This window comes from Chiloscyllium punctatum, chromosome 6, assembly GCF_047496795.1.
Source record: "Chiloscyllium punctatum isolate Juve2018m chromosome 6, sChiPun1.3, whole genome shotgun sequence".
NCBI classification, from domain to species: Eukaryota; Metazoa; Chordata; class Chondrichthyes; order Orectolobiformes; family Hemiscylliidae; genus Chiloscyllium; species Chiloscyllium punctatum.
Genome location: NC_092744.1, coordinates 55867640 through 55891169, shown reverse-complemented (window position 1 = coordinate 55891169; position 23530 = coordinate 55867640). Strand labels below are relative to the sequence as shown.

The 23530-nt window shown below is 41.0% G+C and overlaps 1 protein-coding gene across 1 annotated transcript in view; it reads right to left on the bottom strand.

The window, feature by feature from the left end:
• si (sucrase-isomaltase) overlaps positions 1-23530 on the bottom strand; it is a 243257-nt gene that overhangs the window by 3664 nt on the left and 216063 nt on the right. Inside the window, exon 47 of the mRNA XM_072572690.1 lies at positions 15139-15312. Coding sequence (XP_072428791.1) covers positions 15139-15312 — 174 coding nt within the window. The remainder of the gene's footprint in view (positions 1-15138; positions 15313-23530) is intronic.

The following is a 23530-nucleotide window of genomic DNA, read 5'->3' as shown; positions in this document are numbered from 1 at the left end:
AGAATGCTTTAATGTTTTGTTTTCGCACGCATTTCTGCTTGATTGCAGAAGTGTCCGGTTCTTGCAAGGTTGTAATAAATTGTTCTTGTTTCCAAGGCTTTGTCTCAGGCTGCTTGATTTGTGAGTGAGTTCTGTTTCTCACATTCTGAACTCCAAACTTATTTTTACAGTGTAAAAACTGACCATGAAAGGCTGCTAAGTGATGACAACCTGAGGATAGCCTGACTACTTTCATGGATTGTAACACTCTCCTGTCACCACAGGGAACAAACTAAACTATCCAGGATAATTTTGACTCGATTCCAGAAAGGCACTTTCAATTGGAATTCAATTCAGATACAAAGACCCCAGCTGTCTCAAACTTTCAAATGGGTGAATACCACAAAGAATGGTTGTTTGTTTGTTTATATATAATTCATTTTGTGAGATGTGGGTGTTGGCTGGCTGAGCCAGTATTTATTGCCCATCCCTAGTTGCCCTTGAAAAGGTGGTGGTGAGCTGCCTTCTTGAACTGCTGCAGTCCACCTGCTGAATGTTGACCCATAATGCCATTAGCAAAGCAATTTCAGAAGTTTGTCCAAACAACAGTGAAAGAACAGTGATATATTTCCAAGTCAGGAGAGGGGAACTGGAAGGTGGTGGTGTTCTCAGATATCTGCAGCCTATATCCTTCTAAATTGAAGTGGACATGGGTTTGGAAGATGCTGGCTTAGGATCTTTAATGAATTTCTGCAGTGCATATTGTAGATAGTACACACTGCTACTACTGAACGTCGGTGGTGCAAGGAGTGGATGATTGTGGAGGTAGTGCCAATCAAGTGGGCTGCTTTGTCCTGGATGGTATCAAGTTTTTTGAGCACTGTTGGGACTGCATTCATCCAGCTAAGTGGGGAGTATTCCACCATAATCCTGACTTGTGCCTTGTAGATGGTGGACAGATTTTGGGAAGTCAGGAGATAAGCTACTTACCATAGTATTCCTAGCCTCTGACTTGCTCTTGTAGCCATTGTGTTTATGTGGTGAGTCCAGTTAAGTTTCTGGTCAATGATAATCCCAGGATGCTGATAGTGGAGTAATCAGTGATGGTAAAACTGTTGGATGTCAAGGGGCGGTGGCTAAATTGCCTCTTATTGGTGATGATCATTGTCTGGTATTTGTGTGGCACACATGTTACTTGCCACTTGTCAGCCCAAGCCTGGATATTGTCCAGTTCTTGTTGCGTTTGAACATGGACTGCTTCAGTATCCGAGGAGTCATGAATGGTGCTGAACATTGTGCAATCATTGGTGAACATTCCCATTGCTAACCTTACAATGGAGGGAAAGTAATTGATAAAGTAGCTGAAGATGATTGGGCTCAGTATGCTATCTTGAAGAACTCCTGCGGAGATGTACTTGAGCTGAGATGACTGACCTCCAACAACCACAACCATCTTCCTATTTGTCAGGTATAAGTCCAACCAGTGGAGAGTTTGCCCCCTGATACCCATTGATTCCAGTTTTGCTAGTGCTCCTTGATGCTACACTCAGTCAAATGCAGCCTTGATGTCAAGAGCTGTCACTCTCACCTCACCTCTGGAATTCAGCTCTTTTGTCCATGTTTGAACTTAGGCTGCAATGAGGTCAGGAGCTGAGTGGCCCTGGTGGAACCCGAAAAGAATGATATATAATTAACTGTCCACCCTTATTTGAAAATGCATTTAGGCTCACTGTAAACCCTGTTTTCAAAGATACAGTCAGTTGACCTAGTTGACAATGTTGCAAAGTATACATTTAGTAAAGTCAAATAACTTTGGACATCTTGTGGGTCAAGAATGAGTACTGCCCAGGGCTGCACAGGTAGAAATAATAGCATAATTCCCCATTCCTATAACAAAATGGAAAATCACTGTGGTGCTTTGGAAAATGTGGGTTCTACAGGATATTTGCTGCAATCTTCAGTCCAGTATTACTGGCAGGTTTACTTCGGGAAAAAAAACACAAAGGTAGTATGAAAAATGCCAAACTAGTTTTGAAAATATGAAGGTCATTCTAAAAGGTGAGCTGATTCTTGCAGCTCCAAACTTTAAACTAGTGTTTAAAGCAGTAATCAGTGTAACTGACATTGGAGTAGAGACTTTTGGAATATGAAGCCTGAATTAAGAGACGCAATGGGCACTTGTCCAAAATACTAAACAAATACTCTGCAGCAGAACAGAAAACCCTAGGCTTATTACAGGCTAGGAGAAAGTGAGGACTGCAGATACTGGAGATCAGAGCTGAAAAATGTGTTGCTGGAAAAGCACAGCAGGTCAGGCAGCATCCAAGGAGCAGGAGAATCAACGTTTCGGGCACAAGCCCTTCTTCAGGCTGTCAAACACTTTGAGATATAAGTCCGAAATTTGTCTCCTCTGACCACAACCTGTTAACTTTTGAGGAAAAGCTTAAAACTTAGAAGACTAAGTTGTTATGTTGAGGCTTGTTCCTTCTACAGTGTTTCTTAAACATTGCCAGGAAATCATAAGAACAAAAGAATCAGGAGCAGGAGTAGGCCATCTGGCCCTTCGGGCCTGCTTGCTATTCAATAAGATCATGGCTTATCTTTTCATGGCCTCAGCTCCACTTACCCATCCTCTCACCATAACCCTTAATTCCTTTCCTGTTCAAAAAATTATCTATCTTAACTTTAAAAACATTCAATGAGGAAGCCTCAACTACTTCACTGGGCAGGGAATTCCACAAATTCCCAACCCTCTGAGTGAAAAGGTTCCTTCTCAATTCAGTCCTAAATCTGCTCCCCCTAACTATGAGGCTATGCCCTCTTGTTCTAGTTTCACCCACCAGTGAAACATCCCCTCTACCTCTAATCTATTTGCTTCATAATTATATATGTAATTATAAGATCTACCCTCATCCTTCTAAATTCCAATGAATATAATCCCAGTCCACTCAGTCTCTCCTCATAAACCAACCCCCTCAACTCTGGAATCAACTTACTGAACCTCCTCTGTACCCCGTCTAGTGCCAGTATATGCTTTCTCAAGTAAGGAGACCAAAACTGCACTCAGTACTCCAGGTATGTCATCACCAGCCCCCTATACAGATGCAACATAACTTCCCTGCTTTTAAATTCAATCCCTTTAGCAATGAAGGACAAGATTCCATTTGCCTTTTTAATTATCTGGCGCACTTGTAGACTAACCTTCTCTGATTCATGCACAAGGACACCCAGGTCCTTCTGCACAGCAGCATGCTGCAACTTTTTACCATTCAAATAATAGTTCTTTTTACTGTTATTCCTACCAAAATGGGAGACTTCACATTTATTAATATTTGCATTCCATCTGCCAGACCTTTGCTCATTCACTTCAACTATCTATGTCCCTCTGCAAAGTTTCACAGTCCTCTGCAAAATTTGCTCTACCACTCATCTTAGATGAATGTAGACACCATATCCTGATCCTAAAAGAGACCTGGTTAGAACTGAAAATCTAACCGGCAAGACTAGAAGAAAGAATATGCGCTAGAGTGTGTCTGTTGATGTTTCTTTTATTTTACTCCTTTGTAATAAAATGAGAATGGATTTCATTTCATTCTTCCTGTGGAAAAGTATTATGATGATAAAGCTAAACTCCAAAGGATTGATGGTTATTTTTCCTTACTTTTATTTACAAACTGTATTGTTTGTAAAAGGAAGATTGTTACAGAAAAACTGATGATTTATATTTGGGACTGTCTGGCCAAATCCTGTGTGAAGCCCATCCAGTACCACACGTGATAAGTCAAACAAGGAAAGACTTAACAAGAAAAGATAATGAGGAGCAGACTTCATCTCCCCTCTTGGCAGAAAGACACCTCTTGCAGTGTAACCCTGGGGATATACCAAGATACACATGGGATAAAAAGCCAAGTTCTACTCTACTGAAGTGGACTAGTGTCTCTGAACACTCTCATGTGTACAATTCTGGGTTTGAATGTTAACATTCTGTGAAAGCCACAGATAAAGACAACAAGAACTCTAAGGGCAAGTAAAACACACTGATTGTGATAAAACACAGTAATTCTGTCTGTGATAGGAGAAACTGGCATCATGATGGTATCTTTCTACTAGTCACATCCCCAGGCGTCCCTGGTATATTGTCTGTCTGCAAGAACCAAGTATTTTGACTTACAGGGATTTTGGTGCTGTGGGAAGAGCTAACCCTAATTTAGGAGAGCAAATTGCAAAGTCAATAATATGAATTCTGTTTTTAATTTTTTTTTGTTGACATACCTAACTCTTTAAAACTGTGGCATGGCTCAACATTTAGTTTCTTCCCAACCATGAAGGTTATCTATGCTGACTCACAAGTGGTATAGATGGCTACTTGATCTGTGAATGCACCTGATCCTGGAAATTTGGAGCATATCGAGAGTCCAGTGTCAGAAGGCCTTAAATGTCAAGGACTAATTACATTTCAGCTTGGTCTTCTGGATTCTGCAACACACTCCTGGCAAGGAAACCATGCTGTGCCAAAATGATTCTTTACATTCCAGTTAGTTTTAGTTGCATGCATCTTAGGTGATCTTAAGGAAGTGCAAATTAAATTATAATTGACTCAAATCTGATGGCGTACATCATTTTCACAATCCTTCAAATATGTCAGGTTCAATGGTTATCAACTAATGGATTTATCACAAATAAATCTGCTCACCATGATTGTCTACTAAGGTTGATTTATTTTGGGTGAGCATTAATGCCCCCGTCCCGTCTAAATTAGATTGGTAGTGGCAGAGCCATATGGTCGAGGGGGCTTGGTGTTGGAGGCATGCTATCCTGCAACCTGCCTTCCCCCTATTTATTTCATGATGGAAAGGCCCAAGGATACCCTCCTATCCAGAAGAGGCTCTTGTGGTGCATTGAGCCTGCTCCTCCTTCTGAATTAGAGAAGCTGGGTTCAACTCCCATCAGCTTCAGATGCTTATGATAACATCTCTGAATAGGTTGATTAGAAAATATCCATCCTCCTCATCCAGAGGCCAACTGAGGCCAGTAAAAGGGACATTAAAAAATCTCTTCTCATTGCCACTGGTATTCACCCAATAGCTGGTGGGAGCTTCACTATGTGAGTCTTGTTTATATCTCAGTGGAAAGGGTCATTTGTACTTGGAAAGCACATGTCACAAGAGAGCTATAATAACCCCTATGATCATTACATTAAACCTCCTCCGCCCTCACTGAATGCATCCTTTTTCTTTATTCCTGAAGCTTTCTTCACAATTCTGGCCATGCTGCAGTATTGGCATTGGACACCACTCAGGGTGGAGCTGACAGAATGAGCAGCTTTGGGATATCTCCTCACATTCAGACTTAGATCATAGAATTCCTACAGTGTAGAAACAGACCATTAGGCACAAGTCCACACCAGCCCTCCGAAGAGTATCCCACCCAGACCCATTCCCCTACCCTATTACTCTACATTTACCCCTGACTAATGCAGCTAACCTACACATCCCTGAACACTATGGGCATTTTAGCATGGCCAATTCACCTAACCTGCATATCTTTGGACTGTGAGAGGAAACCGGAGCACCCAGAGGAAACCCACGCAGACATGGGGAAAATGTACCACTCCACACAGACATTCACCTGAGGTTGGAATATAACCTGGGTCCCTGGCTGTGAGGCAGCAGTGCTAACCACTGCGCCTCATTATGCTGCCTTTTCCGGGGGATTTCTGGGGATATTCTCCTCAGAGGAGTGAGGAAACCTGATTGGAAGGTAAATACTCAATTGAGATGTCAACACAGTGGGTCTCCAGAAAAAAATGCCATGGCAGGGTTACTCCTGGTTTACCAGGTGATGGACAGGCCTTCTAGCAATCATTTAATTCTACCATTTCCTAATCCTAGCAAATTATTGCTTGTCTTAGCATTTGTATCTGTATAATTGCATACTGTATTTGTAGTTGTAAGACGAATAAGGCATTATAAATGAATATTTATATTAATGTTGTTGAGGCGTTAATTTACACATTTTGTCTAGATTCTACCAGGTTATGCAAATTCTTGATTGCTGCATTTTCTTGACTTCATTCCTTCTGCTGTCTTCTGTTTCAGAGTCAATTTATATGTCAAATTGATCCAGAAACATTATATTCTTATATTGCACTTAATGTCAGTTAATAGGAACAAGAATAATAGGCACATTCATATAAATTGGGAATATTCCCAGAATAATTGATTTTGAATGCATTTAAATCAATACTAATGAGGTTTGCTTAATGGGGATAATCTGATACATGAGATGACTTCATTTTATCTGGAACGTCCAATTAACAGGTAATATTTGCATTTCCTTTCTATAATCCTAAAAGGGAAAGTGAACTCTTATTTTTATCTTTTAGTTGGCCTGTGTTACTGTGATTTAAGTCTTGAAACGGATGATTAAACAGTGCAAGACAGCAATCTGGAATGCACTGAGAATGTTTGCTTTCTTCCAGTTCCAGGAATCACTTTTTAAGTACATAGGGTAGTCGGTTTAGGATTGAGATGGGAGAAATTTCTTCATCCAGACAACGGTGACCTGTGGAACTTTCTGCCACTGAAAGCAGTTGATGTCAAAATATTGCATATTTTCAAGGCATTAAATATATTTTTTAGGCCTAAAGGAATCAAAGGGAGTTGGGAGAAAGTGGGAAGAGGGTACTGATCAGCCATGATCATCTCAAAAAGTGAAGCAGGCACGATGGGCTGAATGACCGACACATGCTTCTCTTTTCTATGTTTCTATGTATTCAATAAACTTCATGGTGTCACATCAAGGACATGATTCATTGATTCACAAATGGAAATGATTTCATAATTAGAATTAAAAGACAACTGTAATGATTGTGCAAAAAGCAAAATAAATATAAACTGACTAATATGGCTCCAGCACCCACGCCACTCTCGATCTATAATACTCAAGCAATACTTGCAAAGAAAAAACTTAACAATTGATGCTCAGTTTTGATATCACCAAAACCACTCATTTCTTGATCCCATTGTAAATTTGGTCAAAAAACAGAGAAAGTATCTGCAGCCCACAGGTAAGGAGAGAGTGATTTACCATCATATCAAAGAAAGCAGCTCCTGACCAAATATGGCATTTGAGTGCCCTAGGAAACTGGAGTAAATGGGAATTGAGGGAAAACACCTTTTGTGCTAATTGGTCTCATCATTAGCACAAAAGGAAAATAGTTGTGGTTTTTGGAGGGTCAATCATCTCAACCCTGGGAATGCAGAAGTTCCTCAGAGTGATGACTTTTCTTTGTTAATGTGGTTATAACAATGGTCCTCCTATCATCATAAGCTCAGAAATAGGAATAATTGCTGATGACTGCACAATGTTCAACCCAATGCACCCTCCTTCACATAGTGAAGCAGCTTGGGTCAACATGCAGTAAGACCTGGCATCTCCCAGGTCTTATACATTGCAAGTATATTTGAGCCACTCAAAAAAGCCAGGCGATGACAAGCTCCACCTAGAGAGAATCTAACCATTGTTCCTTGCTGTTGACGGTATTGCCATTACTAAATGATAGATATACCCTGATGAAAGGTTACACCCGAAATGCTGATTCTCTTGTTCCTCAGATGCTGCCTGATCTGCTGCTGTGCCTTTTCCAGCACCACATTTTATCAACTGAATCTCGAGTATCTGTAGTCCTCACTATAATCCATTATTGAATCCCCATTATCCAAATTTTTGGAGCTGCCATTGACCAGAAACCTAAACTGGACTATCCATATAAATAGCAGGTGAGAGGCTAGGACCTCTGAAGTAAATTACTCACCTCCTGACTCTACAAAGCCTGTTTACTATCTACAGACCACCTGTCAAGAATGTGTTGCATAACCCCAACTTACCTGGATGAGTTCATCTACAAAAACACTCAAGAAGCTGGAATCCATCCAGGGAAAAGTATCTTGTTTGAATGGTACCCCATATATCACATCCAACATTGAGTCATTGAGTCCCACTATCACCAATACATAGTAGCAACAGTTATGGGATGCATTGATGAAATTCACCAATTTCAAGCTTCTTTTGAATGTTCCAAGCATACAATCTCGAGGATGTAGAAGGACAAGGGCAGCAAATTCATGGAAACAGCATCACCTGGACATCCCCTCCAAGCTACAATCAACCCAAACTTAGAAGTATATCACCATTCCTTCACTGTTGCTGAGTAACAATTTTCAAATTGCCTTCCTAACAGTACTGTGAGTGTACTTACCCTTCATGGATGACAGCAATTCCAGATGGCAGATCACTGATACCTTCTCAAGGACAATAAGTGATGGGCAATAAATACTAGTTTAGTCAATGAGAATCACATCCAGTGAACAAATAAAAAAGAATAACCAGTATCCTTTCTATTGATTTTTAGAACTGCCCAGACTCACTTTCCATTGCAGAGTGAGCTTCTAACAATTGATAGTGAGAAGTTTTGATACATTATACCACACAGAAAGAGGGATATCAAGAGATAGACATAACACAGATATTTGTCTTTCTGATATTAAAGATTGTAATACAAATCTGGAGGATAACCATTAACAAAATAAGTTTCACTATCATAACAACTGCTAAAAACAAATTATTGCAAAGAATTATGACTAATGTCCTCTCTATTTTGTCTGGGATTTTGAGTATCTTTTTGTTTAAAGATAGAATTGTTGATGTTATCGTAGTGATATTATGGAGTTCACTGAAACACAGCATTGTTAAAGCACACAAATAGACCATTCAATTCATTGGATCTTTGCTGGTTCTCTTAATGTGTGCTTCATTTAAGTTCCATTCTCCAGCCTTCTCCCTGTAATGCTGCATACCTTCCTTTTTAGATAACACTCTAATCCCCTTTTGAAAGATTCAGTTGAAATTGCCAATGCCACAGGCTCAGCAATATATTTCAGAGTTAATTGTAAGGAGGCTGAAGAAAATCTAAGAAATATTGTATGAATTTGTATGAATTGTGCATGTTTATGCAAGCTTTATCTCATTGTTAAGCTATACGATAACGATAAGATAGTGGGTTTAAATTTATGGGACCATATTAGAAGTGTAGAAATGGGAACAGGAACTGGAAAATATGAGCACAGAGGTTAGCATAAACAATGTATGCTATTTCTAATCTTCCCAACAGTAACATTAATAACCTTCAAATTGGAAAGTCACTGTCAAGTTCACTCATCACCATGATTTACAGACTCAGATCTATATTCCCATCAATCAGAAGATCAAGATTAGAAGCATAGGGCTGAAATTTATAGGGATTTGAATGACATGAAATATGGCAAAATTCAAGGTAGAATGCAATGATAAATCCAACAAGGACATCACAAATTCAGGCGCATCTTTTACGCTTTTGCCAAACAGCTTGGTGTGAACTCAAGTTGGACCAAAGGGTCTGTTTCTGTGCTATACAACTCTATGGCTCAATGCTGAGTCTATGGGCCTGTCTATCAGTGATAGAGAATAAGCTACGAGAGAATCTTAATATAAGAGGTAGTGAGTTGAGTGTGACAGCCTTTGACATCAAGGTTATGTTCGACCACGTGTAGCATCAAGGAGCCTGAGAAAAACTGGAATCAATGTATTTTCTTCCTTGATATAACCTGGAGTTTTGGACCAGACGATTGCGTTTTAATCTGAACAGGTTTTTTTTAACACCCTCGATATTGAGACCAGGCAATTTCTTTTCTTTTGATGGCATCCTGAATTGATGGAAGTTGGATTGGCTTCTAATGCAGCCATTCCCTATTTTGTTCAAGCAAACCCATTCTCAGCTATCTTCCTCCAGCCCCCACCTCCCTCCTATGTATCTCTCCACCCCCGAGGCTTCCAGCCTCATTCCTGATGAAGAGCTTTTGCCTGCAACTTCAATTCTCCAGCTTCTCGGATGCTGCCTGACCTGCTGTGCTTTTCCAGCACCACGTTCCTGACTCTGATCTCCAGCAACTGTAGTCCTCACTTTTGCCTTACTCTAAATCTGCCAATACATTGGAACTGGAATATATAAGCTGTCAACATCAACTTGTTGATTTGGTTGAATATCTTTGTGCAACTTCTGTGCATGCTTTTCTGATGAACCAGATATTTTCACATCCTCAGACACATTACTGAAGTTTAGCTGTGGAGTCATCAGAATCTCTGTTACTGACATTGAAAATTCTGCTTTGAGAGTCAATGGATTGATTATGTTTTTCAGTGATGGGTCAGAATGGAAAACATTTCCAGGTTTGTAAAATCTGTAAGTGTTTTTTCCTCTTGATGGTATGACACAATCCTCATGTACCAACATAAATTATCTCAATAGATACTTTCTTCTTTTGGGGTTTTGCCATGAGGCTAGAAAGCTCAATTAAATTTTCTGCAGCTACTCTTTGAGTTCATTTCTGAATGAGTTGCTTTCTCAGAACTAATTGGTCTCCCTCTGCCACTTCAAAGGTGCTGAAGCTCTGAAATACATTCAGTCTCAAAAAGTGTGGAATGTTGGTTGTGAAACACATTTTCAACTCTCATATACTTTTGTGTTGCAGTGTTACTTGTAGCATACTTTAATCCAACAAGATGATGTCACCCATTCCTCTATCAAGATTAAAATGAAGATGTCTATTGACAGATATAAACTCTGTGAAAATCAGTTCGGCAAGATCATTAATTTCCCATTCTTGCCTCTGGTATATATTTTTAATGTAGCCACATCATCAAATATGAGTTTTTTTTTGAAATGGTAAGTTCCATCACAAGAGCCTTTTCACGTGCACGAGCTTTACGCAGCTCTGGAATGGAGTACTAATTTTGCATGTCTTCTGGAAGTGACTTGCAGTTGTACAAATGTAGCACATTTAATCATTACTGGGCATTGCCTCTGCCAGTGAGACTTTGTTGTTCCATAACACTCTTGCGATCAGCTGATTGGCTTGTCACATGTTCTGTTAGTGTGTTTGTACATTTTTAAGTGAATAGATCCTGTTGCTCTCCTGTGGTAAGGTTATTCTTTCTTCTTAGTGTCTGGTTCATGCTTCCAACTAAAGTTAAATTGGACAGATATCTAGAAAATTAAATTTTCCTTGAACATTTAAAAAAAAAATCAAGGACTTCTGAATAATTCTAACACCAGTTCTGGTTGTTGTGAGTTCTCACTTCAATCTCCATAGTTCCAGTTTTCCACTAAACTAATGTGGTCAGTAATGAAATCATTGATGGATTCCCCCGATGATGAACTCTGCTTTTAAATCTTGCACATTCGAGAATTTTATTTATTCACAGTTTGAAGGAATTACCAAAGGCTTTTCATCATTTTTTTTCAAAAGCATCAGCACCTTCTTTAAAATTTTGGTGATTCATAACATCATTTGAAATAGGACCTACTGAGTATAATACTACCTTATTTAGTTTCAGCTTTAAAGTTCAACTTTGAATTAATTTTGCACCTTAAGAATTGCCTTCTCCAAGATTTGCAATCCCGTGTTCTGCTTGGTCCAACTCTGGCATTGATTTTTTTTTGTAAGTATCATTTCTCCATCCATTTCATCTCAATCTATTTATTTATTCATACCCCTTCAAGCTGTTTTAAATCTGTAGCATCTCAATGCTGTTTATAATTTGCTGACTTCAAACTTGGATTCTTGCATTAAATCAATGATGTTTAAAAGCTTCTTCAAATTTTTAAACTCAGTATTATAATAATGTAGGAACACTTTTATCTGCAAGCTTTTAAATTCTGTATTACTGCAATACGCAATGAAATTCTTCCAATAAAGTTTAAAATTCAGTTAATTAGCAAAACTATATCACATTACTTCTTTCAAACTTTAAGCTGTTTTCATAGTCAATACTCTAGTAGCAGACTCACCAAGTTTATTCAAGGAAACAAAAAGGTAAAAGTAAAAGATTTAAAGAAAGAGATGAAGAGAAGACTTTTTTCCCCTGAGTGTAGGAGGCTGAGGGGTGATCTTGTAGGGGTTTATAAAATCACAAGTGGCACAGATAAGGTCGAAGTCTTAGAAAGTCCAAAACTAGAGGTCATAGCTTTAAGATGAGAGGGAAAGCTTTAAAAGGGCCCTGAGAGGCAACACAGAGGGTTGTGCATATTAGGAATGATCTGCCAGAGGAAGTGGCAGCATCAGATACAGTTACAACATTTAAAAGACATTTGGACATATATAGAGATAGGAAATGTTGAGACGAATATGGGACTAGTTCAGTTAAGGAGTCCTGGTCAGCACGGATGAGTTGGGCTGAAGGTCCTGCTTCCTTGCTGTGTATTTCTATGACTCAATATGAAGAACTTTAGACTTTATTAAGGTGTTATTCAGGTTTTCCCACACTCTGTAGCCAAGATGAAAGTTTCACACATCTTCATGGACAATATGGATATTTTCCTGCCTTTCAGCATATAAAATATAATGCACATCATCTTATACTTTTTTTAAAAACTTGTATGGTTGCAACTTTAATTAATCTTCCTGCTAATATTATGTCTTAAAATTATAAGTGCTCTGATCTTCTGAATTTCCTACTTTCTTCTGTCAGTCTCATTCTTCAAATCTTTTACATTTGCATTTTTGTCTCCTTTAACAAATTTTGCAAGTTTTCTGATACTGCAACCTCAGCATAAATTAATTTTCTGGACCTTACTCGATCTACCATTACCAGGCTCCTTGGAGCCCACCATCGATTGCACTGATGTTCCTTTTCAGTACTCCCTTTTATTTCTTCCCTGCACAAGTTTGTTTTTGTATCTCTGTTAGAAAGTTTTCCCAGTTCTGCAAACAAGGATCCCTATGCGTACACCAGAGCTCCCAGTTACATCCACAGAGCCTTCTTCTCTAAGGACTTTAGGTAGAATCATGGAGGAGTTTGAGTGTTGTGAGGTATGGTGAAGTTTGTGGTAGAATCAGACAAGAAGTCTTAATGTCTAGCTTAATGTCAAGAACAACATGCTGCAAATTTTATGCCTAGCTGGTTAAATACCTTATTAACACTGCAAATTGCCTAATTAATATTCAGCTTCCTGTCTTACCAAATGTGCTGAACAAGTTGGATGTCAAGAATCTTCAACTTGGAAATCAGAACAGGTACCCCATGATTTAAGCTTGCTGCTGGTTCTGAATTACTTCCATGTTGGACACCAGGCACCAACTTCTCATGGCACAAACCTCACATTCATAAATATTAGCATTGACATGTGCCAGCCTCTAATAACTCTCATGGCAAATCTCCAATCCACTTGTGCTACTGCACTTCAGTGTTTCACCTCAGGCTGCACCGGCAGCTATCATTATAATTCTGCAGCAAGGACATTGTGTGCTCGAAGACATACACCCAGACCGCATCCCAGTGTTTTTCAGCGCACTCCCTCCTCTGAGCCTCTCTGATTGTTTAATGCTGGGCACTCCTCTAGATGGCAGAGACTGCACGGACCTGGGTGGAACCTTAAAGCAAGTCGGCTTAGTCTAGTATTGTGGAGTCCACTGCTGATTCTGGGAGAGGAGGATATCCTGTGCCAGCACCATCCCACCCCATCCAACATCACCTCTAGACCCCTGCTCAAACTGGCATTTCTCCTTGTCTGATAGGTCCAGAGCAAATGTCAGCAATCATGCAGGCTAGTTCCAGACTGATAGTGCTTGTCTGGGTGCACTGCGCTCTTTTAAAGATAGCACCGTCACAACGGATGCTGGTTCTCCTATCAATATCCAGAGGGTGGTGTGCATTCTGGGTATGGTATGTGGTAAAATGGGACTGGAATCAGACATGAAAGCCACCATCGGGATGGGGTGGGTAATTAGTGAGGCTCATTTGTTAATGTACACTGAGAAATCTTCCCCGACCTCGTGGGGAGAATCCCACCAAAAACTCATTGCAATTGACATCAGCCAAAAGAAAACGTAGAATTTAGCATCTGTTTCTTCACAGTGCAACTATCTTTATTCTTCTCCTAACCAACACTGATTTTTCTGAGGTGAAGGCATTCATCTGGAGTGCTGCGTTCTTTCTGTTGTTGTGCTCACGTTTGTGGTTAATTCTTGCTATATTGACAGTGTCTATCAGTGTCTTCCTGAAGTGCTAACATGATTGCATGGTTTCAGAATCTTATTTATCCTGGATCAAATAGGTGGCTCTCTATTATTGCTACATTTAGGAATGGTGCCCACCACTGCTCAACATGTCATACTGGGCTCTGGGTACCAGTCACTGGTGGCATGTGGTGGTGTAATTTGATGCCACTAATCTTTCTTTCTAGATATTTTCTAATCTGCTCAGTGATGCGATTACACACTTCTGGAACAGGTGAGGAGCTGTCTAATTATCATTGTTTGCAAAATAAACCATGAATGAATCTTGTCAAGAAATGGTGCTTCTTTTACATAACATGGCCTAAGTTATTACAAGATGGCAATTGTTACTATTAACATTAACTAGTTATGTATACAGTAATCATAACTATGAAAGCCAGAGTTGGCATATTTGTCTCCATCGGGACTTTCTGATTCTCTTACTAAAGATTGCGTGGCAGCATCAAATTGGGTGGTGTTTTTTCTGACATCAATCTGAACTCGTTCAGGAATATTATCTTGTAAAACATGAATTAAAAACTCTGTATTTTTAATGTTTAAGAAGTGTATAGTCAGTTCTGATATAACACGATAGTTCCATTATTGCATTATATGAAAACTGCACAATAGCTGCACCATTTAAACATGGAAACTTTGCATTCGAAAAATAAGTCTAAAAACTTCAATTACGTTAAAGCCAAATTGCATTGAAGAAATATGCATTATAGCAGAACAGACTAAACTGATAACTAATGCTTTTGTCCAAAATGTTGATTCTCCTGCTCCTTGGATGCTGCCTGACCTGCTGTGCTTTTCCAGCATCAGTCTCGATTGTACTGATAACTAAATAACTCTCATCTAAAAGAACACTACGGTTAATATTGTCCATTGATAAATCTGGGGGTCAGGCAACACTCTTGCCGTGCATTTAATATACAAGCATACTTATATATGTCTATGCAAGTAAGGAAAGCTCATTCCTCATTTTACCACAGCCAATCAAAATATAAGAAATTGTATTTGCAATGTGAACCTGTGCATCCTTGCAGCAGTTATGTTTTCTTACCTGTGATTCAGATTTGTACTCAACATTGTTGATTGTGTGATTATTGTTCTCATAAGTTACAGTGACACTTGTAGAGTGAAAGTTTCTCAGTCCCCAGACTTGGAGATGTCCCAATTTCACTTCACTTGCTGTACTCTTTGGATTGTCGTGAACAATTTCAGTTTGCACCCTGTTCTGCAATTTAACAAATAAAATGTAGAGAATATCAGATGTTATAAAGCAAGTTATATTGCAAGATTGCTAATCTTATTTAACTTAAGTCAGAAACATTAGTGAAGATTAATCAGTTAAGATTCACACGATATAGCAATAAGGTAAATTTAGAAAATGAATGTCAGTGCTGAATTAGATGGCATGGCTGTAATGCAATAAAAAGCTAAGGAGAGCACAAATAGAAAACCAAAACACATGGAACTGATTTCTGCATATAAATGACAATTATGACATTTGAGTAATTCAATTCATTGTGCAAAGTCTTGTAATTGTGGAGTTCAGGTTAGAAAAGTGTGGTTACAATGTTGCAACACTTTTCAATGTTTTATTGCCGACTGCTGAACAGAAACAGAAAATTGCATAATAATGACTTGTTTATCATCACTATATATGTCTGAAGCGAATCACCAAATTAATGCAGCAATTGAAGTCCTAATCTTAACAAAAATTTGTATTGAGTTTGAAAAAAAAAATCCTAAATCCTAAATTTGTGGGCGGCACGGTGGCACAGTGGTTAGCACTGCTGCCTCACAGCACCTGAGACCCGGGTTCAATTCCCGCCTTAGGCGACTGTCTGTGTGGAGTTTGCACGTTCTCCCCGTGTCTGCGTGGGTTTCCTCCGGGTGCTCCGGTTTCCTCCCACACTCCAAAGATGTGCAGGCCAGGTGAATTGGCCATGCTAAATTGCCCATAGTGTTAGGTAAGGGGTAAATGTAGATGTAGGGGTATGGGTGGGTTACGCTTCGGCGGGGCAGTGTGGACTTGTTGGGCCGAAGGGCCTGTTTCCACACTAAGTAATCTAATCTAATTCTTGCTAAGACCAAGGCTCATATAAACAAGTGAGCATGGGATAAATAGATGAAAGACCTTGAGTCAAAATTGTGCACTGTAAATCAATGGCCTTGAGTTAAGACACGCAAAGAAAACACATATGTACATCATTCAGTCCTTCAATGAATTCATTCATAAAACAGAATTCTTAACAATGAAAAAAAGAAGCTCTTTCTGGAACCACAGATAAAGTTCTCTGAAAAGTGATTTCTTTTTCTGTATTGTTTCAGATCTTAAATTTATACTGAAGTATTTAGTATAAATACCATTAAATATCTGATAATATATTCCAAATGCTTTTCTATGTGGATTTGACGGTGGCTCAGTGGTTAGCACTGCTGCCTCACTGCGCCAGGGACCTGGATTTGCTCCTACCCTCAGTTGACAGTCTGTGTGGAATTTGCACATTCTACCCATCTCTATGTGGGTTTCCTTCGTGTACTTCAGCTTCCATCCAAAGTCCAAAGATGTGCAAGCTTGGTGGATCATCAATGCCCATAGTGTCCAGGGATGTGTCGGTCAGGTGGATTAGCCATGGGAAATGCGGAGTTACAGGGGCTGGGGGAGGATGGGCCTGGGTGAGATACTCTTTGGAGGGTTGGTGTGACTTGAAGAGCCAAATGGTCTACTTCCAGCCTGTAAGGATTCTGTGAATATTGTGATACAATTCTGACTAGAAATTGCTACATTACTTTTCTCTCTAGGCATATGTAAGTAATAAAATTTTCTTCAGATAGATTCATGAATACAGATATTTTTAGGTGAATTAAGTATTTTAGTTATCTTGTCCTATAGAATATTGTAAATATTACTATGAAAATCTCATATTGATTATTTTAAGTATTATTAAATCATTATTAAAATGTTTTAGATTCACATTCAATGTTCAGAATATAGCCAACAAAACAAATAAATAAAAATATTTTAGAATTCTTAAATTAGGATTCTACGTGATAACATTGGTTAATTCAAGTGATTTGTTTCTGCTGTAATATATTGTGATGTAAGATGAGTGATTTTATACAAATTTTAGTGTAATTTATTTTGAGTTTGGATTTTGAATTTGGGACATGTAGTGGCATGTAGGTTTCTGTGTATACAAATTAATGATTAATTTGTCAATATCTTATTTCTGTGACTATGATTATTTCAAACAAAGCAAATAAGTTAGCAGGATCAACACATTGTGCTTGTATTAAACTTGAGGGAACATCCATAGCTTGAAAACTATTCAGCTTCAGTTTAGGAGTTAGTTCTTCAGGTGTTTTGACTAAAGTTGAATGTGTGAAGCAGTTGCTTCTAAAAAAGGGGAGAGATAACTCAGCATTGTTATAAAATTAGATTATCTCAGAGCAACGAGTTTGGTAATGGTTCCAGATCCTGGTTTGGTCAAAACCTGCAGTGTTATTTGAAACTAAAAAATTTCAGTTTGGTTGAATGAAGGCTCCAGGAAGGGGAGTTGAAGCCACAGTTAAATTATATATTATGGAGACAATAGAGAAGGGATTGCACAGTGTGAGAACTCTAAAGGGATGCTTTTGGAAACAAATGGGATTATATTTTTACAGTATGTTTCAGAATCTTCCAATGTGTGTTACATGTAAATAGTTTGTTTATTCTATCCTATCTTCATTTCTTTCGCTCAATAAACTCTTGCTCTCGTGTTAATACCTTTTCTTGTGAGGGAGGACAGCTGAAGAAGTTGGTGCCAGGACCAGCAGCAAATGGTGACAGTGAGAGAGGACACTTAACAGGGCAGCTGGATTAGTTGATCTGACCAAAAACATGTCTTAGGGGAGGGATTATAGAAGGGGCGACATGGTGACATAGTTCAAAGTTTGTGAGACGATTTGTAGCTCGGGTGCTCGTTGTTGTGGTTCTGTTCGCTGAGCTGGGAATTTGTGTTGCAGACGTTTCGTCCCCTGTCTAGGTGATATCCTCAGTGCTTGGGAGCGTCCTGTGAAGCGCTTCTGTGATGTTTCCTCCAGCATTTATAGTGGTGACATAGTGATGAGCACTGCTGCCTCACAGTACCAGGGACTTGGGTTTAATTCCACCCTCAGGTATAACATTTGTACATTCTCCCCGTGTCTGCATGGGTTTACTCTGAGTACTCCACTTTCTTTCCACAGTCTAAAGATGTGCAGGTTAGGTGGATTGGTCATGCTATAGTGTCTGCGGATCTGCAAGTTAGGTGGATTGGCCGTAGGAAATGGAGGGTTACAGGATTGGCAGGGTCTGGGTCAGATGCTATTCAGAGGGTCAACGTGGACTTGATGGGTCGAATGCCTTGCTTTCACACTGTCAGGGATTCTATGATCAGACAGATGAATGATTTCCCCAACAGATATAAATTACTAGTGTAATACCATAATAAATGCTGTGTTTTACATGTTTAATCTTAATTTCCATGCAGGTTTGCTATGATCTGATGTCAGTAAAATAAAGAATTCCTGCTTTATAATCTTTGGGCCTTCCGTGAGTTCAAATGCCGCTGTGGGCGGCACGATGGTTCAGTGGTTAGCACTGTTACCCCTCAGTGGCAGGGACCCAAGTTCGATTCCAGCCTCGGGCAACTGTCTGTGTGGACTTTGCAAGATCCCTCCGTGCCTGCATGGGTTTCGTCCCACAATCCAAAGATGTGCAGATTAGGTGAATTGACTGTGCTAAATTGCCCATAATGTTCAGGGATGTTTAGGTTAGGTGTATTAGTCAGGGGTAAATCTAAAGTAATAGGGTAGGGGAATGGGTTTTGGTGGGATACTCTTCAGAAGATTGGTGTGGACTTGTTGGGCCAAAGGGCCTGTTTACACACTGTCGGGATTCTGTGAGAAATCTCATGTTAAACTTTTGACATTGTTAGCAGAATTCAACAGGTCAGGCATCAAGACATGATCGAAGAGGTTGAAAGATGCCAAGCTCAGATGGAGTGGATTGTGAAGGGGTTGACATTGGTAATGTTCATGAGGAAAGCTGAAGCTACTCCAGTATCATTGGAGGCTCAGACATTGGTAGAGGAAAATAGACGTTTGGGCTCATTCTAGGCAGAGGCTCCTGCTATGCATTCCCTCAAGATTATGGAGGAGGAAAGTGGTATTCCTTGTTGCATTTACCTGCCAAAGAATAGGAAGCCCAGAAAAGACTAGAAACACCCAGTGATCCAGTGATTGAGCAGGCAGATTTATGATGGGGCATCAGTGCATGAAAGCCCATCAGGAAATTCTTGGAAGAGGTACAGATATTCAGAGAAGCTCTCAGCAGATTCTTGAGCTACTTGTCAAAGGGTTTTGGGGACAGCTGTAGTCTGATAGCAATCACAGGTGTTCCATGAGTACAAGCAAGTCAAAGGGAAGGGCCTAGTCTCTGTATCCCTAGTGCTGGTGAAATTGTTCAACTGCATCATGCTCCTGGAACCCTCCTTCAAATTGACCATGGACAAAGTACTGTTTACGGCCTAATGGAATCAGTGAAGAAATGTAATCTCTGTACCGCACTGAGAAATAATAGTAACTAACGCCAATTGTCTTTGGCATACAGAATGCATTATCTGGACCATGGAGAAAGATTGGACTTCTATGTTCCGGAAGGAAACTACTATCAGGGAGGTGACAATTGATATGGACAGGGATGTAAATCTTGGGTTTGGAGAGGCAGACAGAACTGATTTCTGCACAGTCAGTACATGTTCAATCCTTGCTGTCATAGCTTCATGATAAACCTTGCAGCTGATCCAATGCTCCAAAGAGGTATCACAATCAGAGCAGAGCTGGGCACTTCAAATAAACTTGCCTTTAACAATGAAGACCTCTACTGTTAACAGATACAAACCCCTCATCCATTGCAATGACCTTTCCTTCTCACCAAATGTTAAATCAATTGAACTTTCTACAGAGAGCCAAGTTGGGTGGTGGGGAGATCCTTCAGCAACAGGCTTAGACTTATGTAGAAAAATAGAGACTTGCCCTATGATGAAGTGTTGTGTCGAACTGACAGAGGATTGGAAGTGTTGCCACTACTCATCAGTTTTTCTAGAAGCATCTCACTGACAGGTGAAAGATGATTGAAGTCACTTCTCTCACCCCGTCTCTATGTTGCAGGAATAAGCTATGCCCTCTCACAGCAACATCAAACTGTCCCACTTAGTTCTCAATCATACTTACCAAGACCGAGGTTTTCTGGTAGCTCTTGACCTGATTAACATTCCATGAGAAGTAATGAAGTTGAGAATAACCACGGTGTTGAGGTTGAATATGTTAAGAGACGTCGGAGCATCCTTGGAAACTGCATCGTGAAAGGAATCTTTGAATTTGCTCTGCACGCTCAAAATATATTCATCTCTCTGGGACCCCAAACTGTTTAAGCTGCAGGAAATCAGGCTGACCTTGTACCAGCCTACACATTCACTGTTCTTGGAGGCTCATGCCAGCCAACTGCAACTGGCTGGTATCGGGCTTTGCTCGACCATCAAGTGCCACATGTGGCAGAGCCTCCAATTTGGTGCAATTCAGGGAGTTTCCTTCATCACTATGGGTGAAATTGGGAGAGGACCAACTTCAGTGACAAAGATATTTCACTCCAATTAAGAACAGTCACTGTGTTTAAAGCTGCTAATGTTATTGACTTTGAATCAACTTAGAGAAACATCTTTACCCTTAATTGCAAGGTTAACTTTAGTGAATTGGAGATGACCCAGAAGAGACAGCTTGTTTCTACTCTCTCCAAGTACAGAACATATTTCAGTAGAGATGATGATAAGTTAAGATGACATTGGGTGTTGTCATCCAGTATGCTACATCCAGTAGGCTGTGACACAAGGGGGTGCAGTGGTAGTCTGGCGCACTGACCTCTACACCGCTGAAGCCAAACGCCAACTTGAGGACACCTCTTCCTACTGCTCCCTCGACCATGACCCCACCCCCCCATCACCAAACCATCATCTCCCAGACCATACAGAACCTCATCACCTCAGGAGATCTCCCACCCACAGCTTCCAACCTCATAGTCCGGGAACCCCGCACTGCCCGGTTCTACCTCCTTCCCAAGATCCACAAGCTTGACCACCCTGGCCGACCCATTGTCTCAGCATGCTCCTGCCCCACTGAACTCATCTCTACCTACCTTGACACTGTCCTATCCCCCCTAGTCCAGGAACTCCCCACATACGTTTGAGACACCACCCACGCCCTCCACCTCCTCCAAGACTTCCGTTTCCCTGGCCCCCAACGCCTTATCTTCACCATGGATATCCAATCCCTCTACACCTCCATTCGCCATGACCAGGGCCTCCAAGCCCTCCGTTTTTTCCTCTCCAGACAGTACCCTTCCACTGACACTCTCATTCGTTTGGCCGAACTGGTCCTCACCCTTAACAATTTCTCCTTTGAATCCTCCCACTTCCTCCAGACCAAAGGCGTAGCCATGGGCACATGTATGGGCCCCAGCTATGCCTGTCTCTTTGTTGGCTATGTAGAACAGTTGATCTTCCGTAATTACACCGGCACCACTCCCCACCTCTTCCACCACTACATTGATGACTGCATTGGCGCCACCTCGTGCTCCCGCGAGGAGGTTGAGCAATTCATCAACTTCACCAACACATTCCACCCTGAGCTTAAATTTATCTGGACTATCTCTGACACCTCGCTCCCCTTCCTGGACCTCTCCATCTCCATTAGTGATGACCGACTTGACACTGACATTTTTTACAAACCCACTGACTCCCATAGCTACCTGGATTACACCTCTTCCCACCCTATCTCTTGCAAAAATGCCATCCCGTATTCCCAATTTCTCCGCCTCCGCCGTATCTGCTCCCAGGAGGACCAGTTCCACCATAGGACACACCAGATGGCCTCCTTCGTTAGAGACCGCAATTTCGCTTCCCACGTGGTTAAAGATGCCCTCCAATGCATCTCGTCCACATCCCGCACCTCCGCCCTCAGACCCCACCCCTCCCACCGTAACAAGGACAGAACGCCCCTGGTGCTCACCTTCCACCCTACAAACCTTCGCATCAACCAAATCATCCACCGACATTTCCGCCACCTCCAAAAAGACCCCACCACCAGGGATATATTTCCCTCCCCACCCCTTTCCGCCTTCCGCAAAGACCGTTCCCTCCATGACTACCTGGTCAGGTCCACACCCCGCTACGACCCACCCTCCCATTCTGGCACTTTCCCCTGCCACCGCAGGAACTGTAAAACCTGTGCCCACACCTCCTCCCTCACCTCTATCCAAGGCCCTAAAGGAGCCTTCCACATCCATCAAAGTTTCACCTGCACATCCACCAATCTCATTTATTGTATCCGTTGCTCTCGATGTGGTCTCCTCTACATTGGGGAGACTGGGCGCCTCATAGCAGAGCGCTTTAGGGAACATCTCTGAGACACCCGCACCAATCAACCAAACCACCCCGTGGCCCAACATTTCAACTCCCCCTCCCACTCTGCCGAGGACATGGAGGTCCTGGGCCTCCTTCACCGCCGCTCCCTCACCACCAGACGCCTGGAGGAAGAACGCCTCATCTTCCGCCTCGGAACACTTCAACCCCAGGGCATCAATGTGGACTTCAACAGCTTCCTCATTTCCCCTTCCCCTACCTCATCCTAGTTTCAAACTTCCAGCTCAGTTACTGTCTCCTTGACTTGTCCGACCTGCCTATCTTCTTTTCCACCTATCCACTCCACCCTCTCCTCCTTGACCTATCACCTTCATCTCCTCCCCCACTCACCCATTGTACTCTATGCTACTCTCTCCCCACCCCCACCCTCCTCTAGCTTATCTCTCCACGCTTCAGGCTCACTGCCTTTATTCCTGATGAAGGGCTTTTGCCCGAGACGTTGATTTCGCTGCTCGTTGGATGCTGCCTGAACTGCTGTGCTCTTCCAGCACCACTAATCCAGTATTTGATTTTCAGCATCTGCAGTCATTGTTTTTACCTTTGTGACACAAGATGACCATTAGTGGAAGGAAGACCAGGACTACCTACAAAAGTCTTTAGCAACAGGTGTCATATGAGAGTAAGTCCATTCACCTCCCCTTGATATTTTGTGAGACAGAGGATCTGGACATTCAATGCAAGTTTTCATAAGGATGTTTTTCCTCAACCCGAGGATTGAAGAAACATTACAAATTCTTAAATATGCAATGTATTTCTGCAGCCTTGATTTAGCCTATGTTATAGCCAATCACTGAACAAGACTTTGAAAAGACAGTATTCCAAACAGACACAGGGAGACTTTATGAATATCAAGGATGATATTTGAGGTCTGAAATGTTCTTGCCATGTTCATGCATGTGATGAATGAAGTTTTGTTCAACCTTCAGTCCCTCGTTGTATATCTGA